At 50.0% G+C, this 23204-nt stretch overlaps 2 protein-coding genes across 8 annotated transcripts; one reads left to right on the top strand and one right to left on the bottom strand.

Annotated features, from left to right (window-relative positions):
• The first annotated feature begins 672 nt into the window (after positions 1–672).
• Positions 673–14065, top strand: ZC3H6 (zinc finger CCCH-type containing 6). 4 transcript variants are annotated; one of them, XM_077176190.1, is made up of 13 exons: positions 1228–1294; positions 2697–2837; positions 4900–5080; positions 5365–5490; positions 6023–6278; positions 6479–6618; positions 6709–6825; positions 7765–7878; positions 8381–8488; positions 8960–9213; positions 9652–10154; positions 10532–10771; positions 11644–14065. In XM_077176190.1, exons 4-13 carry the CDS (start codon positions 5416–5418, stop codon positions 13143–13145), a joined length of 3309 nt encoding a protein of 1102 aa, XP_077032305.1. In that variant the 5' UTR covers positions 1228–1294; positions 2697–2837; positions 4900–5080; positions 5365–5415; the 3' UTR covers positions 13146–14065. The 4 variants fall into 4 exon arrangements, with proteins under 4 accessions (XP_077032306.1, XP_077032303.1, XP_077032304.1 ...); XM_077176191.1 differs by lacking the exons at positions 1228–1294; positions 2697–2837 and adding an exon at positions 673–1000; XM_077176188.1 differs by lacking the exon at positions 2697–2837 and having other exon boundaries at positions 673–1294.
• On the bottom strand, positions 13744–23133 carry LOC143693646 (uncharacterized). 4 transcript variants are annotated; one of them, XR_013181581.1, is made up of 9 exons: positions 22539–23133; positions 22181–22396; positions 21871–22051; positions 18547–21729; positions 17785–18027; positions 17348–17520; positions 16986–17103; positions 15658–16053; positions 13744–15443 (listed from the first exon to the last, which is right to left on the bottom strand). XR_013181581.1 is itself a non-coding variant. In XM_077176186.1 (8 exons), the coding sequence occupies exons 1-8, from the start codon at positions 22619–22621 to the stop codon at positions 15793–15795; spliced, it is 4458 nt and encodes a 1485-aa protein (XP_077032301.1). In that variant the 5' UTR covers positions 22622–23133; the 3' UTR covers positions 13744–15792. The 4 variants fall into 4 exon arrangements, 2 of the variants coding, with proteins under 2 accessions (XP_077032301.1, XP_077032302.1); XR_013181582.1 differs by having other exon boundaries at positions 13744–15344; XM_077176186.1 differs by having other exon boundaries at positions 13744–16053.
• Between the last annotated feature and the right edge of the window lie 71 nt (positions 23134–23204).

Below are 23204 nucleotides of genomic sequence, written 5' to 3'. Positions count from 1 at the left end.
ATCCCGGGTTTTGTCACGCCCTGACCCCGAGAGCGACTCCAGGCACCGCTTCTGTGCCGCCCTGGGGCCACACACTCTCTGTTTAATTACGAGCGTCACTAATTAATGACGCACGGGCCGGTTCCCCTCACACGCACCGGCCGCCAGGGGGCGCTGCCCACACTGCGTGAGGAGGTGGGGGTGGGCGGCGGCAATGACGCAGCGGCGGGAGGGGAGGCCCGTTCCCGCTCCCGGTGCCCGTCCCGGTTCTCGCCAGGCGGAAGCCGCCGCCCTTTTCCCCCTTTCCCTCCCTTTTCCCCCCTTTTTCCCCACCATTCCCGGGGGGACGCCACCGCCACGTGACGGGCGCGGGGCACGTGACAGCACGCGCGGCGAGGCCCCGCCCCCTTAGCGCGCGCACGGCGGCGGCGGCGGCCGAGGGGAAGCGGAGGAGGGCGGGGCCCTCTTGTGACGTCACTGCGAGGTTGACGGGCGTGGCGAAAAGCCAATGGGCGCGCGAGACGCGGCGGCCGCGGCCAATGGCGGCGCGCGGGGAGGGCGGGCCCAGAACCGCGGCGGAGGAGGAGGAGGAGCGCGGCGGGCGGCGGCGGCGGCGTGAGGGGACGCGACGACATCGCGGCCCCGGCGGGCGCGGAAGACGCTGTGGCGGCGGCGGCGGCGCGTGCGGGCCGCGGGCGCTGAGCGAGCGTGTGCGGCAAAGCGCCGGGGGCCGCTGCCGCCGCTGCTGCTGCCGCCGTTCTCCTCCTCCTCCTTCTCTTCCCTCAGCCGCCGCCGCCATTTTGTGCGAGTGCCTCGCGCGGGCGCCATGTTTGTAAGGAAGAATTAGGGCCGCCATCTCCGGCCAGCAGCACCTCCCTCCCCCCGTGTGTGTGTCCTCCCGCTCTCCTGTGCCCCGGGGCTGCCGCTCGAGCCGCCGCCGCCGCCACCGCCTCCCCGCAGCGCCCGCGCGGGGCGGCCGGGCCCGGGCGCTGAGTGCCCGTTAGTGTCTCACTAAGTAACCGTGAGTGCAAACCTTCATCATCTCTCCTCACTGAGGGGCCCGGCCCTCCTCCTCCTCCTCACCGAGCCGCCCCCAGCGCGGCCGTGCGCGCCGCCGCCGCCGCCGCCTCCTCCCGCCGCTCCGCACCGCGGGCAGCGGCGGGGCCCTGCCTTCCTCCACCTCCCTCCTCCTCCTCCTCCTCACCACACCACAGCCAGGCACAATGGCCTTTGAAAGCCTGTTCTCCAAACCCCCAAACCCAGTTCTTGACCCAAACATGCCCGACTCTGACAGGCAACATGCAGGGGACGAAAGGTCGAGTAACATTCTTCTCTCTCTCCGCTTCTCATAATGGTGGTACTTAGTGGGGTGATGCTGGTAATGATGATGATGATGATGCTGATGATGATGATGCTCTGTTAATGTGCCTGAGGGGGTTAACGATGTTTTTGGGGGGCAGGTCACCTTCAGGCTGGAGCGGGGTGGTGGTGGTGGGGAATGCAAATTGGGGAGGGGGGGTGTCACTGCATTAAAAGTGCATTTCTTTAGCAAGGTTTTAATTTTTCCTTTTGGAATGCATGCGTTTTTACATCTTCATTGATTTATTCTGGCTGGGAAGGGGGGCTGTTTGCCATTCTTTCCATAAATTGCACTTTCCAGGGGGTGTCTGTTGAATGTCACCATTGTTCTCTGTCTTAGGCAGGAAAGGGTGCTCCGAGTTGGGCGGGTTTTTTATTTTTGGCTGTTTTTGTTGATACCACAATCTCTCACTAGAGCCATATTTAACGTCATTTTCTTGCCAGATTCCACCTTACACATTTAACTGGATCTTTTTTATGCAGATTAAGGGCTGACTGACGTTATCTTTGCCACCTCTCAATCCCCATGCGCAGAAACCCAGAGTCCTGTTCCTGGTGAAAGGACCTCTGTTGCTCCCTCCCTCCTTCCCTCCCTCCTTTTCTCTCCTGCAGCTGCTGGAAATTCAAATCCTTTCTCCAGGCAGCTCTGGCCTTCCTAACTAGTTCCAAAAATACTGTGCCAGGGTGGCAGTTACCAGTGCTTGAGCCTACACCTACCCTGAGCGTTCCTGACAAAGCTGCAGGAGTTAAAAACGCCGAGGTTTTGCCATTCCCAGAGCTTGGCCTCCCCCCACACAGCTCCACAACCATTTGTGGTACTTCAGAGGACCAGGAAACACTGGGAAAAAAACCAAACAGACAAAAAAACAAACAAAAAAAAGGCTTGTGGGTAAATGCAAAACTGTTTCCTTGTTGGAGAAAAGAGTCCTGAGTTCTGTGTTATAAATTGGGAAGTGGTCCCAAAATGCTCCTCGGGTTTAGTGCAAGGGTCAGGGCAGAGCCCAGAGCTGCTGGTTCTTGTTTTCCCCTTTCTGCTTGTCCTTGGAAAATGCTCCTGGGATTGAGTGCAAGGGTCAGGGCAGAGCCCAGAGCTGCTGGTGCTTGTTTTCCACTTCCTGCTTGTCCTCGGGAAGTGATCCCTAAAATGGGCCTGGGCTTTAGTGCAAGTCCAAGGCAGAGCCCAGAGCTCCCGGTTCTTGTTTTCCCCTTCCTGCTTGTCCTTGGGCAAGGGTGGAAGTTGTGTCATGCTCTGTTTTCCGAGCGGAGTGCACACCAGGAATCCACTGGGATCTCTGGAGCTGGGGCAGAGCTGTGCTGTGGAGTTCCTGCAATCAGGCTGTGACTTTTCACTGTTTCAGGGATTGAAAATATCTGGAGTTCTCAAATCCTTGAGGACAAGCCCGAGTGACTCCGGGTAGTGCTGGGAGCAGAGTTTTTCCAGCTTGGAGTTCTCATCCTCTCACCAGCTGTTCCCACCAGTACAACCAGTTGTGACACTGGTAATTGTGAAATAGAGCCAATAAGTGCCACCTAACAACCTAATTAATTTTAATTTACAAGTGTTGCTTTATAATGTTTTAATTTATGAGGCGAAGAGCAACAATACACGTGACCTGGGAGATCATAACTTGTACTTTTTCTAAAACTTCAGCTCTGTAAAATGAGTTCATTCACTTCAAAAAAGGCCCAACTCCAAAGTTTTTGTGTTACATCAGGTGTGCAACTGTAGGACCAGTAAAACCAGTCCAGTGCAGGGAACACCCATACTGGCAACCTCATGATTCCCAATCAATTTGTGCAGCAGGAATTCTGTTAATAGTTTGATTTGAGCTGCTCTGTTGAATGATAAAGTAATTACTTTTACTAATTAGTAAAAAATAATTTTACTGTCTGTCCACACTTTGAACATTCCAATTTGGAAGGTTTTAATGCAGTTTTCTCAAGACAGGAATGTCCTTTAATTAGTTTAATTCCTGTTGTTGACAATATTTTGGTGATGAAGGGTCTGAGCCTTCCAGCACAGGGGTCCTGGACAGATTTTTCCTGCAAGGATTTTGTGAGGATTTCCTGGTTCTGTGTGGGTAAATCCATGGCAGGGTAAGGAATAAGTTGGAGGCAAGTTTATTTACACACAAATCAATGCCAGATTTCCCAGAAAATAGCTTGAAATTAATTTACTTTCACTTTTTACTGCTCCCAGCCATCCTCTGCTTTTATTTGATTTTCCCAGTGAAAATTCTCTGCTATTTGGAGTTATTTTCCTTATTAATTCCTAATTTCTTAAGCAGCACCTTAGTATCAACATTTGGGGAATTTTAGCCATCAGGGAATTTTAACCTAAAGTAAATTTTTTAGATGAAATGATGGGGAATGAAATCCTCAATAATGTTTGAGGGTAAAGATTCCCAGAATATTTCAGAAAATGCATTCTGGGTTTGGATCTTGGACTTAAGGAGCTTCTGGAGTAAATCTGCTTTGGGCATAAAGAAGTCTATTTTTAAGGATGACCTGAAATAAGGTCAAGGAAGGGGAGCTAAAATCCAGGTTTAAAGGTTAGAAATGAAATTAAAATACCAGAATTAGGGTTTTTTGATTCTCCCTTCTCAAATATTTGTGAACTGCTCAGGGGTTTCATCAGGTTGCTTTTCCCTGGAAGGTCATTTGGCTTCTGTGCCTTTCTGATCCATTTGAGAGCTGCTCTAGGAATGCACTCAGACAGTGGGAATGTTTTCTGGGATTGTTTTCACATCTAGCTCCAAGTATCTGGAGGCTGTGGGAGAGGGGAGATCTCCTGAAAAGGAGGTTCTGCTCTCCCTTCCTGGTGCACAGCTCCAGTTTGGGATTTAAATGGGAATAAAAGCAGCTGAACCAGAATAGCATTCCTGCCTTGGCACTTCCTTGAAAAATAACTTAATTTCCAAGAAATGGTGTATTTGACCATTATCTTTTCAATCCATATTTATCCAGTTGTTGGATTTTTCCTTCTTTTTCCTTTCCCCATCCCCTTTTTTACACTCTTGAAGCTCAGTCCTTGGAAAATGCTTGGATGTTGTGGAAAGAATTTAGAGATTAGAGGGCTTTTATAATCTTCCCTCTGCCATGCAATCCAAGGGATTGTATTACTGAGACTGGTTTACCTGGAAAGTTATTCCAGTCCTGGATGCATCCCAAAATTGGAAATCCATGAGTTTAATTCCCATAGGAATTGAGACATGGGAGCAACTTTGTTCCCAAGGAGCATTTTCCCATAGGTATTTCATGGAAGAGGATATTTTAATTGATCCTTGAGGGAATGAGTTTAACTGATATAATCAAAGCATAATTGGATTTTTGGGATAGCTGCAGGTGTTTCAGGGATAATAATGTTCCAGTTTTATTTCATTAATGTAATTCCAAGAAATTCCAGGTCATAAAGTAGTCATGTCTTCTTCCTGGCATATCCATTTATCCCAAAAATCACAGCTTTGGGTTACTTCAGACTTTTTAACTGTTTTTTTCCAGTGACAGGTGAGCTGGATGATAACATGGAATTTTATTGTCTTCCTGGTATCCCTCTTTCAGGGAAGATGGAGAGCTGGAAGATGGGGAAATAGATGATGCAGCCTATGAAGATGTGAAGGAACACGGCTCAAAAGGGGATGATAAACAGAAAAATGAGAAAGGCCACCGGAAATCCCGGAAAAAACGCAAAAAAGAGAAGGAAAAGAAAAAATCCAAAAGGAGAAGACGGGACAAGCATAAGGTTAGGAAAAAACCCAACATTTTGGAAGTTCTGATTTGATTAATGGGTGTCCAGGACAAGGATCCAAGAAATTGGCAAAGGAATTAAAATGGTTTTATTACCATTAAGACTTAAACTGGTCTTAAATGTTCAAGTTAAGCGCAGGACTTGGAAGCTGAACCAGAGGGATTGGAGAGTTTTTAGGATAAAATGCACAATGTAAATGTATCACTTTTGTGCTCATTATATTAATGGGAAGAAGATGATTTCTTCAAAATTCCCAGCTTTTTAATTCTGTTTTCTAGCATAACTCCCCTTCCAGCGATGACAGCTCCGACTACAGCCACGACTCTGACATGGAGCGCACGGAAAGGCCCCACAAAAAAAGCAGCAGCTCTTCCTACAGGGATTATGATTCCTCCTTCAGTCAGGTAGGAAGTTTCAAACTCATTCCTCATGTCCTTATTGAGGTGACATTCCAAAAATACAAATATAAACAGTGTGGGTTTGGAAGTTTGGCTCCATCCCTGTGCCTGGATTTCTGGAAGCACATCCAGTTCTCATCTCCCTGAGGAGATTCCCAGATGTAAAGCAGGATCTGTGGTAGAAAATAAGCCTGATACAAATTTTTCTTCCATCAGGCATCAGGAATTAAGGAATCTTTATTATTAAGGAATCTTTTTATTCCCTGCACTGGATTTAGGCTGGCCTCAAAGAAAAACACTCTTGAAAAGCCACTTTTCAGTATCTAAAGTTGATTCTGCTTTTTGGGAGCCCAATCTTCTTGGCTTTTCTCAGCTGGTGAATTAAAATTATTAATTTTTCCTGAATACTTATTGATGCTTTTTTTTTGGCAAATCTGCTAATGATAAAACAGCCCCATAAATAGATTTTTAGAGCAGTTTGGAGGGCTGGGGTTTGGAAATATGGAATTTCTTCCTAATGCAATCCCTTTCCTTACAGCATGGACACGTGTCAGGGAATTACATGAGTTCCCAGAAAATGCAGCATAAAAAAAATGTCAAAAGTAAGGAATATGACAACTACAGTCATTACAGTGATGAAAACTTTGGCAACTACAATGAGGAGGAAAAGGATGAGGATTTTGCTGACCAGCTCAAACAGTACAGACAAGCTAAAGAGACTTCCAGTGGGGATTTGGGACCTCCGTTCTCAAAGGAACCAGTGAAGAAACAGGGCATGAAAGGGATCCAGAAAGGTAAGGGGAGTTTTGGTGGCATTTTTGGGGTGGAGACCTGGATGAGGGAAGCTGCCAGGAATGGTTTTCCTGGGATATTCTGGCTGGTCAGAAATAACATTTCCAATAGTAAAAAGAGAGTGATTTAACTTAATCCATTTGTCTTTCTTTGATGCCATGAAAGAACCATTTTCCCTTAATTTCTGTGATCCTTTTAAGAGGTTATTCCTGTTTTCCAGGCATTTCCCAACGAGGGAACAACTACAACGTCGGAAGAGGGCGTGGAATGCAAAAGAAACTGAAGCGCAAAGATCGTGGCAGGGGCAGAGGCGGCAATAAAGGATCCGATGGCTTCCACGAGGTACCTGCAATTCCAGTCCTTATTCCCAGTGTCTGCATCACCAGTGCTCCAAAAAGGAGCTGATAAAATGTGGATTTTTTTTTTTCCCAGGATGGCAAACCAGTGAAGAAATGGGTTAATATGAGCCAGGAGTTCATAAACCAGCACACAGTGGAGCACAAGGGCAAACAGATCTGTAAATACTTCCTCGAAGGGAGGTGCATTAAGGTAAATGTAATTCTTTTTTAAAATAAATTTTTAGCAAACTTGGGTGTTGAAACTCAGTATTTTGATTTCTGATGTGCTGAAGATTTCTAGATGGAATTATTTGTGGAAAAACATCCCCTTCCATTACACAATTTGATTTAAATTCTAATAAAAATTAATATTTTTATTAATAAAGGCATCCTAAACTTACCTGAGAATGATAAGCTACTACTGACATAATTTCTCACAGGTCTGGAATCTAAATAGGCAACAATTCCTGAATATATTAAATTATTTCCTGCTGATTTGGGAACTTTGAAGGAATTGCTTTGTGGTGCTAAACTTTAAAAAGTGGGATTGGTAGAAAACACAACCACTGAATGCTTTTCATTTTTATTTGGTTCCCTGGGATTTAGCAGTGGAATTTTCTGTTTCTAACCCAAATGGTAAAAATAAGAGTGAAATGTTGTGTTTCTTGCTGTCTTTCAATACCTTTGGCTCAGATGACTATTTGCTGCCACCTTCAGTTTTAGAAGGGACTGAAAGAGCACTTGGTGCCTTTTTCAGGAAAATAAATCCTAAAAAAATACCCAAACCTCCATCTGGCAAAATATTTCTGAAGAATAACAGAATATATTAAAGTAATTCAGTAAAATATTATTTCAGTGCCTTTTTAATGCAAATTCCTAGGTGAAGGCAGGGAACAGGGATTGTTTTCTGTCACCATTCCATCTATTCCTTTGAATTCCAATCCAGGAATTTTCTCTATGTTCAGATCCCCTCTATTTACAGTTTTTACTGTTTATAATGGAATTTAATGTTGGTAAAGATGAAAAGTCTAAATTCAGCTGAGGAGGATGTTCTTATTACTATGGAATTAAATTACTCAGCATTTCAGATGGATAATGTTTTGTTTTGTTTTGTTTTCTTTGTTTTGTTTTTTTTCCAATTTATTTATAGGGAGAACAATGTAAATTTGATCATGATGCAGAGATTGAAAAGAAAAAGGAAATCTGTAAGTTTTACATCCAGGGTTACTGCACCAAAGGAGAGAACTGCATTTATTTGCACAATATCCTTTAAAAGTACTTCTAAATTTATCTGAAATGTTAATTTCTATTCTTTTATTTCCATTTATTTTGATATAAAGGATTTGTAAAGGTGAATGTTTTTTAAGAGACTCTACCATCTACTGTATAGATTAATTACAAGATTCTTTTTCTCAAATACTTCAGAGGAAAAAATAAATACAAAATTACTGATTTGTAACATTTTCGAAAATAAAATCCCAGGAATTTTAGATACATTTATCCACACTTTTAAGATCCTGATCTCTTCCTATTTCTCATTATTTTGGTGTTTTCCTCTGGAATTGAGAAATTGGAAAATTAAATCTGAATGCCACAGAAATGCCATTTTTAGGAGAATTTTAAATGGAAGTAAGCAGTAAGTTGGTTGTTAGCTTCCAAAATTCCTACCATAACGATGACTTCCTGATGAAGAATTGAGGGATAGCTGCCAGCTGGATTTTACAACCTTCCCAAACTGTTATAAATCCTTAATTCCTTCCTCACATGAATTCCCCTGCAAGTTCTACCACACAGGAGCAAAGTGTTATCAAGGAGATAAATGCAAATTCTCTCACGCGCCCCTGACTGCAGAAACCAAGGAGCTGTTGGACAAGGTGAGTGATCCAGATACTGGGAATATTGGGATTGCTACACTCAGAGTAGGGAAAGGATGGAGGAGTTTTTTCCTTGTGCTCTGGGAGACCCTGAGCTCTGGTTTATTGGGATACTCCCTCTCCAGTCACTGCCCACCAGGCCTTAAAAGAAAAGGGGTGTGAATCCAACACTAAAAATTTGAGGGATAACTCCTTCCGCTCCTGTTTGAACTAAGTGGACTTGTGGGAAATTGTTCCTTCCTGAAATAGAGAAGTATTTTCTTGGCTGGGATTTGGTACCCTGAAAAACAACTCCCAAAATGGGTTTAGAATTCCTTTGAATTGGATGTCAATATCCAGCAGTATTGTAGCAAATAACAGGAAAGTTGTTTATCTAGATATGGAAATAATATTTCAATAAAAGGCACGAGACTAAATTGAACTGGAATACTGAAAAACTGATTAAATGTTTGCCACGTGGCTTTGTTCCAGGTTTTGAATAATGAGGAGGAGCCCCAGAATGAAGATGAGAAGGAGCTGGAGGAACTCCGGAAGCGGGGCATTGTTCCCCTTCCCAAACCCCCGCCGGGGGTCGGCCTCCTGCCAACCCCCCCAGAGCAATATCCCTTCTCCGAGTCCGACATGGAAAATTACCAAGATCCTTCAGGAGATTATAAGAAAATCCCATCGCTTTTTGAAATCGTTGTGAAGCCCACTGTGGATCTGGCACACAAAATTGGGAAGAAGTAGGTGTTGGAATTCTGGGGAGAACTCTCCTGGATATTTATCATTTAATCATTGTTCCTGTCAGGATTCTGAGGAATCTGCCAGATAGTTGATACCAGGATTATTTCATGTTTTCCATAGAAAGGAGCTTAGGCCTGACCTTCCAGAAGTTGACTCTTGGTTTGCATCTCCATCTGCAGGTGGAGCAGTTTGTTCCCTGCTCCAGTCTTTTTGTAGTTGGCTTTTTTTTGGGCAAAACTGATGGAGATGAGCAAATATTGGAAAAAATGTGGTTTTGGCCAAGTTAAGGAATGTGGAATGGGTGTAGTTGGAAATTAATGCTCCTTTGGGAATTTTATCCAATGTCAGATCAATTTAGAGTGGGAGGGGGTGAAGAGAGCCAGCTGTTGGTGTTTGTAGGTCCAAAATTTGATTCCTTGATTTTCTTCTGCTTCCAGGCCACCGACCTTCTACAACAGCGCGTCCCCCCCGCGGCCGCCGTTCCAGGGCAACGACCCCCATTCCCAGCACATGTACAATCCAGGCTCGAGTCCAGGGCCAGGTCCTGGCATGTCCCAGGGACACAACGGGCCCCCCATGCACCCCGGTTCTCCTGGGCACCACCCCTGCGGAGGCCCCCAAGGGCCGGGAATGCCGCAGAGCCCCCCCATGCAGGGCGTTCCCCCGGGGTACATGGGCCCGCAGAACCAGACTGGAATGCCCATGCAGGGGCAGCAGGGTGGGCCACCCCTCACCCCGCCGGGGATGGGAGGATCCTACAATTCCCCTGGAGTGCAGGGACACATGGTGAACATGCCAAGGGACAATCACTGCCCCCCGGGGCCACAGTACCAGCAGATGCCCGGCGAGTACGAGCCCATGCAGAACCCGGCTGACTTCTATGACAACTATTATTCCCACCAAGCTGTACACAACTTCCAGCCAGCCAATAATTCTGGAGGTAAGGACATCTGCTGGATGAATTTTGGATAGAAGCTTCTGGGAATGTCTTCAGTGTTCTGGCTTTCTCAGTTGTGTTGTTAAGTCATGTTATGCTTTAGGGTTAAACGGGATATTGGGAAGAAATCGTTCCCTGTGAGGGTGGGGAGGCCCTGGCAGAGTTTTCCCAGAGAAGCAGTGGCTGCCCCATCCCTGGAAGTGTTCCAGGCCAAGCTGGATGTGGCTTGGAACAGCTTGGGATAGGGGAAGGTGTCCCTGCCATGGCATGGAACTGGATGTCCTTTAAGCTCCTTTCCAACCCAGTCCATTTCATGATTCCATGTTTATAGCTATCAACATTTCTCTAGGATAACTGCTAACTGGAGTTTTGTCCTGCAGACGGAGCATGGCACGGAGAATTTACGGATCACCAGGCTCACCTCATGGCTCCAGAGTCGCATCCGGGCGGGAGCGAGTCGGACTGCATGGGTGGGCACATGGGCCACAACCAGGGCATCAACGTGCCCGACTTCCTGCCGGCCATGCAGAAGGCCCTGTATGCAAGGCTCAGCCAGAAGCACCAGCGGGATGGAGACTCTGCCAGCAGCCAGGGCCAGCGGGCCATGAGCAAAGATGAGGGTGAGCAGGGTTTGGGTGGAATTCTCATCATACTGAAAGGCCGTGGTCAGCAGGTCGCTGGCGTTGGCTCGCCTCATGTCACTGCTCACTGTTATTGGAAGCAGCAGCAGCTCAGTGTCTTCAGCTCTTCTTCCCAGCTTGCTCTAGGATCTTAGTGTAGGTTCAGTCCATCCTGGCTCCAGTGAATAATTTCTGAATCTAGTTGCACTTTTAAAAGGTCTTTTGGTTGATAATTACTTTTGGTTGGTAATTACAACAAAATCCCTTGTTGCACCAGAGGGGCTGTTTCTCGCTGCAAGGACTGGAAGTGCATTCTCTGTCCTGTTTCTTCAGGTGCCCCTCTTGATCTGTTTCCTCTAGAGCAGCATTTTTCCTTCTCTGATATCCTTTAAAATAAAATACTGTAATTTCTTCCCTTCCTGAATCTCAACCTCTCCTACAATCTTTGGGATTTGGATTAAGTAAGGCAGCAAATTTGTAATTAAATTTGTAATTGGATTAAAGACCACTGCAAGGAGCCATTTTACTTTTCCTTCTCCTGTCAAGACTCAGATTTTAGATATGTTTTTTTTACTAGTACCCGTAAGGATTGTTTGAAAGCAGGTTACTTTCCCAAATTAATATTGATGGATATGGAGACACTCCCAGGCTGTGTTGTATTCTACCTCCACTATCTCCAGGTTTTTGTGTAATGGCATTTCTTTAATTACATGGATTTTACAAATCATTTGAGGTTGTGATTTTTATGACACTGGGAGTGATTTCATATGAGATCTTTTCAGTTTGAATTTACTCCCATTAGGGAGTGTTGGATTCTCTAAGAATTATTTGCTGGAATAATCTAAATTTTGTGGCATTTCTTTGATTTTTAGATGACAATGTCAACTGGTATTCCAGTAGTGAGGAGGAAGAGGGGAGCAGTGTTAAATCAATCCTCAAAACCTTAAAGAAACAAAGCGAAAACTTTAGGAATCGGCAACAACATTCCACGGAGCAGCACATGCTTGGGATGCCAACAGATCCCAGGCTGGCAAAAGACAAAGGCGTGGGGCCTCAGGCTGCTGACCCGAGACTCCGGGCGTCTCCAAGGCCCAATCCCAGGAAACCTTCGGAGTCGGCGTCCCTGGATCCCCGGCTGGCCCGCGATCCGCGGATGCACAAGGTCAGCGAGGGCGGCCATCCCGGCCCCTCCCTGCCCGGGGCCAAGCTGGATTTGCACCACGCCCACGCCGGAGTGAAGGTCAAGCAGAAAGGGCTGGATGATGATGAGGAGGACTCGGAGAGGGAGCTGAGGGAACGAGCTTTCCTCATTCCCTTGGAGCCGCTGCCGGGCGTCACGTTACGGGATCCCCGCTCCCAGCTGCGGCAGTTCAGCCACATTAAGATGGATGTGACCCTGATGAAACCCAACTTTGCCAAGCACATTGTGTGGGCCCCCGAGGACTTGCTCCCAATCCCTCTGCCTAAACCCGACCCCGTCTCTTCCATCAATTTACCTCTCCCTCCACTCATTGCTGACCAGAGACTGAATAAACTGCGGAATTTGAAGAACGATCCACACCCCAACGCGATGCCAGCTGATCCCCGGCTCGCTGCCAAGGCCAAAAACAGCCTTGTGGGCCGGGGTGGCTACTTGGATCCATCCACAGATTCCCATGCCAGTAGCTCCAGCAAACTGGGGGATCCTCGCTTGCAAAAGAACGTTGATCCCAGACTCCACAGACTGTCAAGTGCAGACACTCACCACGGAGTCGGGAAGGATTCCCACCCTCCCAAGTTTGACCCCCGGCTTGCCAGAGCTGCTGCCAGCTCATCCCAGCCCTCCGAAGCCACGACTCCAAAATCCGACCCCGATGCTCTGCCTCCCTATGCACCCAAATTATCATCCAGTGGTGTTAGGCTGGGAACTCCCGGCTCCATCCTGAGCGGGATCAGTTTGTACGATCCCAGGGATCACAGCTCATCCTCGGACACGGCTCCAGCCAGTTCGGGAGAGAATGGAGAGAACCAGAAAAAAAGCATTTTGAAAAATTCCAGTAAAAATGAGCCGAGTCTTGCGGAAGATGCGTCCCAGCAGAAGGCTGCCTCCAACACGGAAAAACCCACGGAAGGATCAGCGGAAGCTGCTTCAGACAAGGCAAACAGCACCAGTAAATCTCAGGCTAAACACTCCAGCGCTGCCCCTGCCGTCCATAATCTCCCAATCCAGGCTCTGTCGGGGTTAATCCGGCCACAGTACAGCGACCCCAGGCAGGTGAGGCAGCCCGGACAGGTAACGCAGGCCCCGGAGAGCGATCCCAACGGGGAGTCGGATGATAAATCCTTAAAAGATGTTTTCAAGACTTTTGATCCAACTGCTTCCCCGTTTTGTTAGCAGACGGCTTTGGAGTCTTTTTACCGTTGTGGGTATTGCAGTTCTCTGCTGTTTTGTACCTGGGTTACCTCTTTTGGCTTTATTTATTTTTAAATTATAATTCCCACCACTTTTCAGCTGCTAATCTCCGAACCACACGCAGTTCTCCAGTACGCTCGAGTGTTTGCAAAGCTGTGGTATTTTCTAGAGAATCCTTTTTTCTTTCCAATTTCAGGGAGACTAATAATTGACCTGTAGAAAGGAAACCAATCCCCCCGGATCGTGTTAGAGCTGAGAAAAGCACTTTCATTGTAAATAAGTCATGGAAAATTCCCAGAGCTGTATATGTGTGAGCTGCCTCTTTCCCAACCACCACTTAGATCCGATTGCCACATTTGTATAGATCCAAGCAATATTATGTACATGAATTCCCGGGAGAGATGCCGTTCCAGGACTGCCAAACCCCTGAACTGATGGAAAACCTCACGGAAATGATTTCAAAGGAAAGCGTCGCTCCTCCTTTTCCAATGAGTTGATGTAAGACACGGACAGTTTTTATTCCTGCAGTCAATATTAGTGTAAAAGAGACTATATCACATATTGAGGATGAAAAATGTCATATCTTTTAAAAGTATTTTATTCTATGCTGTACATAGAAGAAATTGTGAAGTACATAACTAGCAAAAGTAACTGTTCAAAGTGGAGAAAACTACATTGTCTAATACGAAAAAAAAAAGGTTTTTATTTAATTTTTTTTTCCACGCCTACACGATTGGGATTTAGTGCTCCGAGTTCCATTGTGGTGTTCATGTATTTCAACGTATTTTTGTATTCAGCTGCTTAATTTGTATTGCTTTTTTTGTATGGCTGTAACTGCAGTACTTGTATTCATGGTGTCTCGACGACATTTTTAACAAAACAATTAAAAAGGGTACAGTTAATTCCTGGTGATGACTCCGTGCACATATGGTGGCAGCTGGGAGGAGGGGGACCAAAGCTGGGCTTTTTGGGACGGTTCGTGGGGTTTTAACATAACCTTGTACCTGATCCCTAGGTCTCATGGAGAGAGAGTTGCCATTTTCCATCATGGAACATCCTGCATGTCATCAATTCCCCAGGTTTTGTATGGGAGAGCACAACTGTGTCCTCCAGACCTCCTGTCCAGCCTTTGGGGCTGCTTTTTCTCCAGAGGGAGTGCAGTCATTCCTAGGCAGCTGCTTTTCCAATCAAAATGTGCCAGCCTCTCAGTCAATCATCTGCTTCCCACCCCTTTGGAAGCTTTCTCTGCTTTAAGTCTCTTCCTTGGTGGACCTTTTCCTCTTGTTTTTCCCTTGGCCAAGTGATGGACATGGACGTTTCCCTCTTTTCTGTTGGCCAAGTGGTGTTTCCATTGGGACAACAGAGCGTTTATCCCAAATTCTGAGGTTTTGCCTTGCATGGGTGAGCCAAGGGAAGCTTGTGATTCTTGCACAGCAGAGGAGGCATCTCCGAAGGCAGTCGTGGTTTCATTTTGTCTTCCTGGTTTGCCAGAGCATGAATTCCATTAATTTTATGATTTTTTTTTTTTGTGTAGCAGAAGTAGAGAATAGACATGGCACTGGGTTGTGATTTTGGAGTAACCCATTAGTCCTTATTAGTAATCTGTTGTTTCTTCATCTACTCACTGGTGTGGCTGGTTGAGGTTTTCCTCAAAAAACCAAGCCAGCAGGGAAAAATAGTGTGGAAATAGGGCATGGATACAAAGGCCTGTGAGTCCTCACAGCCTCTTGTCTCCATGTGTATTTCCTTCCTGCCTTCCTCCCTCCTTCCCTCCCCTGCTTTATCCATTGCAGATAGCTTCCCAGAGTCTCCAGTGTGCCTGCTGCTGCTTTTTCTTGGAATATGGAGGAGATTCCTTGCTGCCATGCCCGTAATGGAATTCCTGGTCTGAGGAAGGTGGTTGGGATGCAGGTGGGACACCAAGGTGGGCTGGAATGGGCTGCAGCCACCATGGAGCCAGTTGTGATCTGCTGTGGTGTTGGATTGTGTATTCCACAGAGGAGGCTCCCTTCCACCTCTCCTGCAGAATTCCAACATGGAGCAGTGTTTCCATCGGACAATTCACGATCCTGAGACCGGAAGGATGGATGTGGAGAGCCAGGATACAGGAGCAGCAGTGTCACCAGTCTAGGATGCTCTGGAAGCTGTGAGGTAGGTGATCTTGGGGATTGAATGTTTACTCTGGATAGGAGAGAATCCTGGGGCTGAGTGGGATTTTGGGAAGAAATCTGCAGGCTCAGGGGCAGCAGGTGAGACAAAGCACTCCCCACTGCTGTATCCCTGGATATGTGAAAGAGGAAAGGCTGAAAGATGGCACAAAGCCTGAGCATCCCTGGATCATAGAATCCTGGAATAGTTTGGGTGGGAAGGGACCTTAAACTCATCCCATTCCAACCCCTGCCATGGGCAGGGATACCTCCAACACCTCCCACTGGATCAGGATTCTCCAGAGCCCCATCCATCCCATCTCACCACCTGGGGGTAAAACACTCACCAGAAGATTCCTGGCCTCCCCACGGAGCCTGTTCCAAGATTTTCCTGCCACAATGAAAAACTCCAGCATGAATCCTTCACACTGCAAAGTATCCCTCTGCTTCCAACAGCACCGGGACAAGGAGCCCCTCTGGATTTACAGATGTCTGTCCATAACTGTGTGTCCTTTCCTAGGACTGGGATGCTTTGGGATATTCCTGCTCCAAGGGGGTTGCTCTTGCACCAGAGACATCAGGGTGGGCTCAGCCTTTGCCCCTCGAGTTTTCCGGAGCCCCAATTCATCCCGGGTGGAATTTAAAGCCTCCTTGGCTCTGTGCTGTGTCAGGGTTTTCCTCCACTGCTGGCAGAAAGCAGCAACTTCTTCTTCTTCAGGGTCTGCTGGGGGTTGTCCCAAACCCTGTTGGACGAAGGAATTGGTTTAATATATCCCTGTGCATCCTAAATGATGGAAAAGTCTGGGTGTGCCAATGTGTGCATGATCCACATGGCATCGCTATCTCTTAATGCTTCAGAATGCTTCAGAATGCTTCAAAAGCTTCTTACAGGGAGAGGAAAGGAGGGCAGTTTGTTGATAAGCTGGGAATTTTCCAAAGGGAAATTTCCAGGTCATAAGGGCTTTGGGATCTGCATAGTCAAAATTAATGAATTAATTAATTCAGCATCAGCAAAGTGAAAAATGGGCAAATAGAGGAAGTGCTAAGTTTAATTAAGCACAGGAGGAGCTTTGTCACCCTTGGGGCTGATTGTTCAGCAAATGTGATTCTAAAAAATCTGTGTTTCCTTCAAAAAGAGATGCTGATCCCAGGAAAAGCAGTAGGATTATAGAGGAGGATGGGATCCAGATGGAAATGCTGCCTCAGGGAGAGGCTGGTGATGTTTGCACTTGTTTTCCAGTTGTTTTCAGGAGAAATCTGCTCCCATGGACTTTACAGTCAGACCAGGTGGCTGTAGATGGCAGCTGGATGGGAAACTCTTGGGAATTTGGCTTTTGGGAATAAAGAGGATAGCATGGACTAATTCCAAATAAGGGTGCTCTATGATCCAAAAATTAAGTGGGGAATGGACCAGGTAAAGGTGACTTCAAGGACAGTCAATGCGTGGGATGAATGAAAGTATTCCATGAGGAATATTTGCTCCAGCTGGAGCCCCACAGCAGCCAGATCCCAGCTCCCATAGAAGGACCTGGATGAGAAACTCCCACAGCATGGAACTGCCCTGGCACAGAGAAGCTGTGGCTGCCCCATCCCTGGAACTGCTCAAAGCTGGATGGGGCTTGGAGCAGCCCTTCCCACCCAAGCAATTCCAGGATGGATTCCACGATGGACTCACTTTGACACACGCCGCCTCGGCCGCCCTCAGGACGTGCTGGACTGCTTGAATGAGGTTCTGCACGTTGCTGAGCAGCAGCTCAGAGGAGGCCCTGCTCTCCCCAGTCACTGCTTTCACCCTTCAAAGACATTCCAAAGGATTTCATTGGAAGGACATTGGACATCCTGACAGTGTTGTTATTCCAAACCCAGCTTGTTCCCAGGGAAACCCATGGAGGGAAGGGAGGCCTCCAAATTGTTCCTCAGCTCTTGGACAATACCCGCCTCCCCTAGGACCTCTGGGGACCACCACCCACATTCCTTGGAGAAGGGATCCCTCTTGGATGACCTTGGGAGAGGTGATCCCAGCTGCTGGCAGCTCACCTGGCCACGATGCCGAGCTGGCTGCTGATGGATTGGGTGTGCTCAGTGGCACGGAGCAGCTCCATGGAGCACCTCTGGTCCAGGCAGTGCTTGGCAAGGATGTTCCCAAACTTAACAACCACCTGCCCATCGGAAACCATTTGCCTGGCACAGGCAACAAACTGCTCCTTGCTCTGGAATGGGATAAAAATCAATGGGATTGGGGAGAGAAGGGGAAAAAAAGCTTTTCCTGCAGAACAGGGAAGGTCCAGGAGGCTCAGATACATCCTGAGGAAAGGACAGGATGCCAAGCTCACATCCAACCAGGAGGAAGGAATTTGGAGTATTTTGCATAAATAGAACTGGTGCCACTCTGCCAAGAGCTGGCTGACACAGGGATTTGGGATGGAGTTGCCATGATCCTAAGGGAAAACTAGAGGGATGAAACGCTGCCTTACCGCAATGGGGCCCTTCCTCCGCAGGAACTGAGCCATGTGGAGCCTCCTTGTGGCCATGTCCTGGGTCACCTGGGACACCTTGCTGGGGCCACCTTGCCACTTGTCACAGTTTCCTCTCTCCTGCTTTGCAGGGGAGGTGCTGGAAGGGCCATCCTGGTGCTGTCGGGGCAGTAATGGAGCAGATTCCAGACCTGGAATGCGTGGACACAGCGATGCCGAGTGGTCTCCTCCACCTGGATGTTTCTGAAGGAGATTTTGGTGAGTAAGGTTGGTGGGAGAGCTGCCCACCCCCTTCTGGGTCCACTCTACCTTCCCACCAGCCCTTCTCCCTAAATCCAAAGCCCTTGGAGCCATCTCAAAATGGGAATGGGGTGTCCTGCAAGCTGACAGTTTGCAATTAATTCCCAGCACAATGAGAGCTCTAAAGCACTTTGCTGAGGGACCTGGGTCTGTGCCAAAGCCTTTCCCAGCTCCTGACACCCATGGGAATGGAGCTGTTGGTATTCCCAGAGGGAATGTGTGGACGTGAGGGAGAGTGTTACAGCCTCTCTGCCTCTGAAATGGACTGGGATGGATGTAGGAGAGCCTGGCCGATCAGATATCCAGGAATCCAGGGCTGCCAGCAACCTGAGCTGTCTGAGTGGCCCAGGGTCAGCCTGCTGACCTCCAGAGGCCCTGCCTGCATTCCTGCTCCATGCTGGGAGCACCAGGAATGATGGACAGCCCAGACCAACACCCTGCCAGGGAAAAGAGCTCCCGTACCAGTTCACGTGCTTCCCGCATGGCTCCACTCGCTCCTCTGCTCCTGCATGGATGAATTCCTGCTGCCTCAGGGGGCTCTGGGGCTGGGGAGAGTCCAGCTGTGCTGCTGGGTGATCCTGGGAAGCGTTCCTGCTGCAGGCATTCTGTGAGGCACCTCAGGATGTCCCTGTCAATTCCAGGGATAACCCAGAGCTGTGTGACAAGGTAGTGTGCCTTGGCCGACCAGTACCACACCATGCCTTCCAGGTGGGGATCCCCAGGGTCCTGGCAGGGGTCCCCAGTGTCCTGGTGGCTCTGGAAGTGCCGCCAGGCACTTCCCACCACATCAGCCGTGAGGAGCAGGAGGTGGTCAGCCATGGATAGCAGGTCGGGCTGTGATGCCAGTTGAGCACCGGCGCCCAGAGCACCCTGGAGGGTGTTTCTGACCCTCTGGACATGAGCCATGAGCTGATTTGCCTTCTCCTCAAAACCTTCTTTGCTCCTCTGCCTCTCCTCTTGGGGGAGGTTGGACAGAGCTGCTCCAACCACATCTTGGATGAGCTGCAGCTGTTCCTTGTTGACCCTTTCCATGTGGAGCAACAACGCCTTGGCCCTGAGGGCCACATCCCTCTGCAGGAGCTCGAAGCGTGTGGCCAAGCTGGCAGTAGGCAGTGGGGAGAGCAGGAGGGTGTTGGACACATCCAGCAGCGCTTCCATGAGCACCTGGATCTCCTCCCGGAGCACCAGGATTTCTCTGGCACCGTGATCTCCAGGGCAGGATAAGTAGGAGAGTCGGGCAGCCTCCTGCAACCTGAGGGAATTCTCAGCCACAGCAGCCAGGAGGCTCCGTGGGCCAACCTTGTTCCTCACGGCTCTGCTCAGCTCCCTCAGGAACAGGACATCCCTGCCCACGAACTGATCCATGGCATCCAGCAGGACACGCATGCCAATGGCCCACCGGACACCGTGCAGCTCCAGGATGGCCTTTTCCATCCCACAGGATTCCCTGAAGGACACTGCCTTCTCCAGAAACCCTTTGGTGTTCAGCTGAGCACGGGAAAACTTGGCTTGGAGCTGCAGAAAGCTCTCCTGGACACGAGAGGGATTGGGATTTCCCCTACTGCAGGCTGTGCCTGCAATGCCTCCTGCCGCCTGCACTGCTCCTGCTAAACCCAGCAGGGTCTCATCCAAAGCCTGCTTCCCTCTTGGAAAGTCACCTGACAGGATAAATCCAAGCACTTGCTGGGCCAGACCATTCCAAGAGCCTGCCACAGCTGCCAGGCACTCCCGAGTCTCCTGGATCCTTCCCGAGAGCCTGAGTGCCATTTGGAGAAGCCTGCCTGGAGCAGGGAGCTGCCCAGGGGCTGTTTCTGTGGCCAGGCTGATGATCCTTGGGGTAAGTGCCTTGATATCCCAGTGCTGCTCCAGCACCTGGAGCTGGGGGGGTTCAGCCACAGGCAGCGCTTCCCGTGCTGCTTCCACATATCCATCGGAGAGCTCCAGCAGGATGGAGCAGGCAGCACGGACAGTGTCCATGTCACCAGCCTGGGATGCTCCCAGGAGAGCTGTGATGACTGGGTGTGTATCCCCTTTCCATGGATCCAGGTGGAGGTTAGCTGGTGGTGAAGACGGATGACTTTGGATATCTCCTTGGAATGCTGCCTCATCCGTGCTGGTTCGTGTCCCAGCGTGGGATGGGCTGAGCTCCAGCCCCTTTTCCACCCTGGTGCTCTGCACTTGCTCCCGGAGCGGGCTGAGGATCTCCGGGTGGTTGGACCCATCCAGCCCTGCTTGGACACGGAGAGCAGAGTCCATCAGGGAGCTGGCTGCCTGGGAAAAAGCACCCTGGCTTTGGAGGCAGGAAAACCTTCCTGGGATGAGGGCCGTGACTGCTCCCAGCTCCAGGATGGATTTGGCCAATTGCTCCACCCACACCAGCAAACCATTCCTGAAGATGGGATCTGTGGTCCTGTCCACGTGCCGGGTGGAGGCTCCCACCACCCAGCGCGCCCAGCCCATGAGGCGAGCGCTGTGCCAGGAGAATCCCTCGGGATCCCAGCGTTCCAGTGCTGCCTCACACCATTCCTTTTGCTTGGCCAGCTCCAGGATGGATAACTCAAGGAATTCGCTCATGCCGATGGTCTCCTCAAAGCAGCACAGGAGGCTGTTGGTGGCTCTGGCCCAGGCATAGCACAGGGCCTGGAGCTGCTCCTTGGTATTCCCACTTGTTTCCATGAGCAGGGAAGGGAGACTGGCCAGGAGGCTCCGCAAGTGCTCCACGCCCTCCCGGATTTCCCTGGCAGTTTGGGCCTTGGCACACCTGGCCAGGAGCAGATCGGCCGCTCGGAGTATCCGCTGGGCCTGAGTGAAGAAGGCGGCAATCAGGGGCTGGAGCTTCCTTAAAACTCCTCCTGGTCCTGCTGGACAACATCCTGAATGGGCAAGGCTAAGGGCACCTTCAACCAGCTGCCTCAGGGGCTCCTTCTCCTCGAAGAATCCATCCAGGATTTGGCACAGCGTGGCCCTGAGTGCTGCTTGGTCCAGGTTTTCCAGCTCCTCCCTCAAGCTGTGACATTCCCGCTCCAGTGCCTGTTCTCCCTTGCCCTCCCTCCGGCTCAGGTGGCTGCAGATGCTCCTCCTCAGCTGCAGCAGGGCCCAGCAATGTTCCACCAGCTCCAGCTGCAGATCCGGCCTGGATAACTCTGCCAGCAGCATTCCATGGAGAATGACCACTTCCAAGTGGGAGCTGAACCGGCCCTCGGAGAGGCTCAGGGGGTCAGGGTGGGAGAGGAGAGCCTGGAGCCTGCTCACCTGCTGGGAGAAGATCCCACTCCTGTCCTGGGGCTCCGTGAGCATGGAGAGGAGCTCCCCGATGGTCCTCTCCGTCAGCTGGAAAACAGAATCCTGGGAGAGGTCAGCTTGGCTATCCCTGGAACGTGTCAGGGCCGTGTGGATGAGTGAGACGCACTTGTGGAGCAGCTGCAGGGGCTGGGCCAAGCTCTTCCCTGCAAGACAATCCCCGAGTTCCTGGAGGCGCTTGGCTGTCAGGCGGCTCAGCAGGAGCACGGCCTCAGAAAAGGGCTGGAATGCAGCCAGCAGCCCTGGAGTGTCCCGGGCATCCTGCAGCACGCTCAGGCATTCCAGGAGCCAGCTGGCAGCACCACTGATCCTCCTCATCCCTGCAGCCTCTTCCAGCTGAAGGATCTAACCAGGAAACAAGGCAGAAAAGACGCTCAGGTCAGGAATTCTCATTCCCTTTCCATTCCTGGAGGGGGAAGGAGTGGTTTGCTCCATGGATCTGCTGGAGCTTCCCCCTGCTCATGTCCCTTCCCGGTGTCCCCTCACCTTTGCTGTCTCCATCAGACTCCTCCTGGCGGCCGCTGCCAGGTGCTCTCGGTGCCGAGGGCTGTCCGGATGCTCCTGGAGCTGGAATGCTGCCAGCACCACGTCCCTCCCAGCCTGGAGCAGGGATTCACCCACAGGACACATCTCCGTGCTCCCTTCCTTGCTGGAATCCTCAGACAGCCTGGAATGGAAGGACTGGGCTCAGCACTAATCCCTACTCCCAATCCTGCCTCTCCAGGAGGATGCAGGCTCCCTCTTTCCACCTCTTCCCAGCCCCCAAATCCACGCGGGAAACTCCCATCCAGCTCACCTCCTTGCCACAGCAGCGAGTTCTTCCATAGCTTTGGCTAATTTTCCTGCCTTTTCCCCCAAAGTGGGAAAGGTCGGACAAAGCCCATCTTCCCGTTGCAGGGCGAGGAGGAGGTGGCAGAGCTCCACAGCCATGGGGCAGAGAATTCCCTGGATAGCTTTGTTTTCTGTTGGGAGCCCAAGCTCAGAGAGAGAAAAAGGTTCCATGTCGTCCTGCCTGGAAAAGGGAAAAAAACCTGGGGTTAATTTGGATCCAGCGTGGAACAGTTTTCCAGCAAGCTTGGATGGGGATGGCAGTTCCTGGCTTGGGAAACGCTCCCGGCTTTAATTTCGCTCAGCCCTGAAACCAGGTCACTCACCTGGAATTCCTGGGACACCGGAGCCGGGATTTCCTTTCCCGGGGGAGCATCACAGGGTGTTCCCGGCACTGCAGAGCCGGCATTCCCTCACAGGGAGGGATTCGGGACAGCGGAGCTGGGGAGAGCGCGAGGTCTTTCCTGCCCAGTTCCCGCGGTTCCGAGACGCCATGCGGGACGTTCCCATGGGAGCGACGCCGGGATGCGCCAGTGTCGCCATGGAGACAGCGGGCGCGGGGCGATGTCGTCACGCCGCGCGCCGGCTGCGGGGCACGCCGGGAGCTGTAGTTCGACCGGTTCGCGTCATGGGATTCCCTCGACCCGGGTGCGCAGGGGAGGGATCAGGCAGGAATATCCATCCCAGTTTTCCCCGTACAGGGCTCACTCCTTCCAGGGGCCTTTTTGAACAACTCAAATGTGCGCTCATGTAAAGGGGGGCAGGACACAGGTGACCCTTCTCCTGATTATCCTTAGTGTGGAATATTCCCAGGAAAGTGTAGCCTCCCTCCCGGGAATCTGAGTTTACAGGTGAGGTAATTCCCTGGAAACTCGGAGAGTGACATAAATGACCTTCAGGATAAGGACTGATCTGCTGCCACAGATCCCACCTCCAGCTGGGATCCCGCTCCCATTCCCACAGCCATCTTTCGAGTTGGCTCCCGAAGGAAT

Source organism: Agelaius phoeniceus, chromosome 3, assembly GCF_051311805.1.
Source record: "Agelaius phoeniceus isolate bAgePho1 chromosome 3, bAgePho1.hap1, whole genome shotgun sequence".
Classification (NCBI taxonomy): Eukaryota; Metazoa; Chordata; class Aves; order Passeriformes; family Icteridae; genus Agelaius; species Agelaius phoeniceus.
The sequence above is the reverse complement of the archived record's forward strand: the minus strand, read 5'-3'. Positions and strand labels throughout refer to the sequence as shown.

Bases quoted from the DNA above. Each gene is read 5' to 3' on its own strand.
- ZC3H6 (XM_077176188.1), top strand. From the start codon at position 1,203: ATGGCCTTTGAAAGCCTGTTCTCCAAACCCCCAAACCCAGTTCTTGAC. The intron at 5,081-5,364 runs GTTAGGAAAAAA...TCTGTTTTCTAG, and splicing joins GAAGACGGGACAAGCATAAG to CATAACTCCCCTTCCAGCGA. The intron at 9,214-9,651 runs GTAGGTGTTGGA...TTCTGCTTCCAG, and splicing joins GCACACAAAATTGGGAAGAA to GCCACCGACCTTCTACAACA.
- LOC143693646 (XM_077176186.1), bottom strand. From the start codon at position 22,621: ATGCCGGCTCTGCAGTGCCGGGAACACCCTGTGATGCTCCCCCGGGAA. The intron at 22,052-22,180 runs GTGAGCTGGATG...CTTCCATTCCAG, and splicing joins CTCGCTGCTGTGGCAAGGAG to GCTGTCTGAGGATTCCAGCA. The intron at 18,028-18,546 runs GTACGGGAGCTC...AATCTCCTTCAG, and splicing joins TGCGGGAAGCACGTGAACTG to AAACATCCAGGTGGAGGAGA.